General features: G+C 45.2%; 1 protein-coding gene across 1 annotated transcript; it reads right to left on the reverse strand.

The window, feature by feature from the left end:
- Positions 1–596: 596 nt before the first annotated feature.
- Positions 597–2573, reverse strand: LOC111180279 (nonsense-mediated mRNA decay factor SMG5-like). The gene is made up of 4 exons (XM_089898586.1): positions 2322–2573; positions 1510–2205; positions 1041–1474; positions 597–930 (listed from the first exon to the last, which is right to left on the reverse strand). Exons 1-4 carry the CDS (start codon positions 2571–2573, stop codon positions 597–599), a joined length of 1716 nt encoding a protein of 571 aa, XP_089754712.1.
- Between the last annotated feature and the right edge of the window lie 2264 nt (positions 2574–4837).

Consider the following 4837-nt stretch of genomic DNA (forward strand, 5'->3'; position numbering starts at 1 on the left):
ATTAAGCACTGAATTAGTTTAATCTGTTTTTCAGACAGAGAACATGATACCAAGCCAAGATGACATAGAAGGAAACACAAAGCCCCTGGCAGTCAGTACGCTGAGACTCTACCAATAGTAGGTACAGATATGAGTTTAACCAATGGCTACCTTTAACATTAGGTGTGAACAAGAGAGGTGAACAGATTGAGTTTGATGTGTTAAGTGCTGAAGGAGGAAGAAGGGAGATGTGATGTCAGCTGACCGTCTTCCACTCCCTGTGGAAGCACCGGATGTTCTTGATTTCCACACCAGCTTCAATTGCTGTTCCCAGCACCAGCTACAGTGGGTACGAGAAATTCCTAGGGTTGTCCAGATGCCCGTGATGATTGTTATCATGCTGCTGGGGTCAGGGGTCCCTGGCTGGGAGGAGTCCAGCAGACCTTTGCAGAACTCAAGAATGTCATAGAGTTCCCAGGCATCAGAGTCTGGCCTGGTCATCCTGGGCCTCACTAACCTCGTAGACACAAAGGACTGGCAGAAAATGTACTGGTTGCCTCTCTTCAGCTCATCCTCTAGGAAGGTGATGGCTGCCAAAGCCCAGCAGTTTTCCCTCCTCAGGACGTACAATATATCGACCACGATCTTGGGTGTGATGAGGAGAAACTTACCACTGGTGGCAAGCTGCTCGATGATGGAAGATGCTCACAGAGGGCCCGAGGGTCAGGGAACAGGTACGGGGTCAAAGCTGACTGAATCTGGAGGTGCCTGAGGATCTTCTCCGGCTGCACCACTTCACTCTGAAGCCAGAGCTGAACTATGCCTTTGGAAAACCTGATCCTTGAAGTTCTCTCTAGAAGCTGCTGAGATGGGTTGTCTGGTCCTTCAAATCCAGAGCTCACAAAGACCCCCAAATTAGAGTTGAACCTCGGAACTGTCCAGGGAGTGTCGCTGCAAAGTGGCCAAAGCTTCTGAGGAAACAGATGCACAGAGCAGCTTCATCCTGGGAGCTGAGTAGAGATGGGTTTTGCTCCAAGCCAGCCGTCTCCTGGGAAGCCTACCGGGGCGAGTGCTGGCCCAGGGCAATGTCCTCGGGGAGCTGCAGGAACCTGGGAAGGTTTGGGCCCTTACAGCTCTGCAGTAGATCACGGAGATGGTGGGACAGGCCCAGGCCTGGCTCCTGAAGGTCTCCCACGGAGGGCAGCAGGTTCAGCAGCACAGACAGGGGACCCCACAGGCTAAGTGGACTCTGCCACTGTGAGGTGAGGAGGCTGTGGTTGGTGCGGAGCCAGCCTAGGATCACCTTGAGGGTGGGCAGCGGGCCCTCTGCAGAGAGGATCTGCAATTTCTTTTGAACGGTCTGGAGATTGTTGCAAGACTGGCTGATAGAGGCCTTCTGCCCCAAGTAGGAGCCAGCGGGAGGCTCTGTCTCAGGAAAGCTGCTCACACCATCCTCTGTGCCAGATGCATTGCTGAAGGCATCAGAAAACTGTGGCTGAAGACAGGAGTCAAGCGCAAGCCACGTTTTACTGGGAGCTTGTGGCTCAACGTGGCTGGCAGGTTAGCAGAACTTCCTGTTTTTAAGTGACCTAATAGACGACTGGGAGGTTGACGTGTCTTCAACTTATCCACCGGATGGGCAACTCGACCTTTGGATTTGGCCCCATGCTCCTGCATTGCTTCTGGATTCAGGGAGCCACTTTCCCCTTCATCAGTTGTGTCTGAATAAGTAGTTTCACTACTGATTTCTGAGCTGGCTTGTGAGCGTAAGGATTTGTCTTCATCTTCATCTATCTCATCTGAGTCACAGCAAGAATGAAAACTGGCTTCTGAGTTGTAACCCTCCCTGGAATCGTAAGATGGCCTGTGGTTCTTCTGAGATTTGCTGTGGTGGGGCCCAGGGCAGGGGGCTGGAAGGTCTTGTTGTTCCTGCCCAGCTTCTATCTTCTGTTGATCTTCCTTGTCCCTGGGGACATCCACGTCTGGAGTCAGCTTCCCTTTCCGGAGCTCAGCCTGGATGCGGGTAGTCACATGTTGAATTAAATGGGAGAAAAGGGTCAAGGTGAAGGTGACCACTGGCCTGTGTTGCTTCGAGCCTGTTGTCCTCAGGCTGTGCACACTCATGAGGCAAAGAACCACCATGTGGAAGATGAGGAGGTCTGGGAGGAACAGATAGCCCCTTGGGGGATTTCTCTGGAGGCTTGGCTCAGGTCGGATGGGCACGGCCTATAGGAAAGGCAGAGACGGAAGTCTTCCAGAACCAGCTGGCACAGGGCCATAAGCCTGGTTGCTTTGAATTTCCACTGAGGCTGCAAGAGGCTGTGAAGGTAGAGGAAGCTAACCAGCAGCCTTTTGTTATCCCAACACTGCCTCTGGCTGGGAGATAGCTTCTTTCTCTGGTACCTTTTCAGCTGGCTGTACCTTTTTCCCGCATGGTCATAGAATCCTTTGAGGTTCCAAGATGCCCCTTTAAAAGGCACTCCTGAGCGGAGGCAGCGCTGGTAGAAGTACGTGGCTTCAATGTCATAGTACTTACTCCCTGTGAGAGCCCCCAGCTGGTTGAAGGGCATGCCCATGTGCAGGGCCACTGACATGGCTCGGTGTAACACCTCTCCACCAAGTCCTTGGTGGCCAGGGCTGGGAACTCATTCTGAAAGTGGAACAAGTCTCCCAGGTACAGCTGACAGCGGTGGGAGGCGGTTCGCACCCAGGCCACCTCTTCTTCTGAGGCAGGACCTGCTTTCTTGCAGTCAATCAAGTGGATAACACTGTAAGGCCAATCAGTGTAGCTTAGTAACCTCAGCTCATAGTGTGCTCCTGCAGGAACAGGAAGACATGGTCATAGAACCTGAGGCTGCCCTTCAGCTGAGCCTGCAAGGGGCCTTCCCACTGTTTGAAGGTGTCCACGTGTTTTCTTTTGGTCCTCATCAGCAGCACAGCAACGTCAGAGTACATTTTCCTCCATAACAGCTCTTCTGCTTTCCTCCCATAATCCACTGGGTGAAGGAACATGAGTCTAATGCAGACTTGCTGAACTGCATCCCTGAGGGCCAGGACATGAGGCTTGAAAACCTCTTTGTGAGCATTTCCTTTTCAAAGGAGAAGGTCAAGACGCTGAGCTGCCAAGCAAACATCCTGGTGGAGGAGTCTAGCCTTCAGGGCTTCTGCCTGGCTTCTCTCCATAAGGCTGGACTCTTTTCTCATGGTGCCTATCTTCTGAGAAAGGACAAAAACTACGTATTAGTACCCACCCATAGAGACCAAAAATAATAACAATAATAGTCACCAGAGCAACACAGTGGGGATGTATAAAGCATTTTGACGTGAAGCAGGAACTTTTGCTCACACTTCAGATCTCAGTTTAAACACTGTTGCATCCAGGAGGCCAACTCTAACTCCCCAAATTAGGTTAGATGCGTCCCCTTCACACTGAGCTGGCTTCCTTTGGGTTTTGGGGACTCAACTGGTTATGGGTTTTTCTTGACTGTATTTCTCCTACCATAGCACATCCATTATCTATCATCCTTACTCTCAAACTGGACCACAGAGTTCTCTGAGGGAAAGGTTAGAGGTCAATTCACCATTTAGTTCCTAGTACCAAACGATATCTAGTTCAAGCAGAGGCTCAGTAAAGAAAAGTGAATGGATGAAGGTTGTTCCAAAAGTCAGTTCCTCAATTATCATTTTCAATTCAACAGTTATAATGTATCAAAGCACTCCATTATACTATTCAAAATACATGTCTAAGAGTGAAATAAAATGCAACGTAATCTCCTTAACTGAAAAAAAAAAAGGAAAATAATCCCTTATCAAAATTTAAATTTAATCAAGCTTGTGGATTTTTTGGAGAATTTAACCTAGATTCTATGTAGTTAAAAGTATTTGTAGTATAAATATATCTAAAGAGATATAATATTTAAATATAAATATATTAAATAATGTTTAATACAAAAGTTATAAAATTCCTTATCTCTCGGTAGAATTTGCTTTTAGACTCTCGGGATGGAGGGAAAAGAGAAATACACCTTATAATATAAACAGAATTCGTACAAAAGAAAATACAAAGTGCAAACACAAAATAAAAAATGTCTTGCTTCCTCATTCTAAAAGAAAAGCAAATTAAAGCAAACTACAAAGCAATAATTTAATTACGCCAACATAGTAAAACATATTTTAAATTATAATACACGATGCTCAAAGCCATGGTGAAACTTGTATAGACTTACACAGCTGGAAGCATTAAAAGTTTTATACATATTTTTGTTTGCAAAACCATTTATGTCCATATTCTTTATCCAGCAACCATATTCATAGGAATGACGCCTAAGGAAATAAATTTAACAAAAGCAAAAAGCTACATTAATAAGAGGTCCATTGCAAATGTATCTTTAATAAAGGAAAGGAAGGGCGGGAGGGAGGGAGGAAGGAAGGAAATTAAAATTAACCTAAATATTCTATGATCAATGAATTGCTCATACATGTCTACATGTATGATAGAAAGTCATTATGTCCATTAAATATAATAATTAATAGATATAAAAATAATAATTACTTGGAAAAAGTGGAATATGAAACAATATGTAAACTGGAAAATTACATCTTCAAAAACTAAAATGTAATGTGTAAAAATTAAGAGGTTAGCATGATAATGACTGCAGTTTTTCCCCCCAAAGTTCCTTAATACTGCTATTGTCAGTCATTCTAATACAACTTGTTAGTTGGTACAATTTATGAATCTACATTTTTGTATGACTAGCATTTAAAAAGAGGAAAAATAATAATAATTCAGTAACTAGAATAAATAGCATTAAAATGTCAAGGACATAAAACTCATTGAATACATAGAGTATCCATAGAG

This window comes from Delphinapterus leucas, chromosome 17 (assembly GCF_059928025.1).
Source record: "Delphinapterus leucas isolate spDelLeu-1000000601 "Yukka" chromosome 17, BTC_Dleu_Yukka2, whole genome shotgun sequence".
In the NCBI taxonomy this organism is placed as follows: domain Eukaryota; kingdom Metazoa; phylum Chordata; class Mammalia; order Artiodactyla; family Monodontidae; genus Delphinapterus; species Delphinapterus leucas.

Bases quoted from the DNA above. Each gene is read 5' to 3' on its own strand.
- LOC111180279 (XM_089898586.1), bottom strand. From the start codon at position 2,573: ATGTCAGTGGCCCTGCACATGGGCATGCCCTTCAACCAGCTGGGGGCT. The intron at 1,475-1,509 runs GTAAAACGTGGC...TCCTGTCTTCAG, and splicing joins CGTTGAGCCACAAGCTCCCA to CCACAGTTTTCTGATGCCTT. The intron at 931-1,040 runs GTAGGCTTCCCA...GCCACTTTGCAG, and splicing joins CTGGGCCAGCACTCGCCCCG to CGACACTCCCTGGACAGTTC.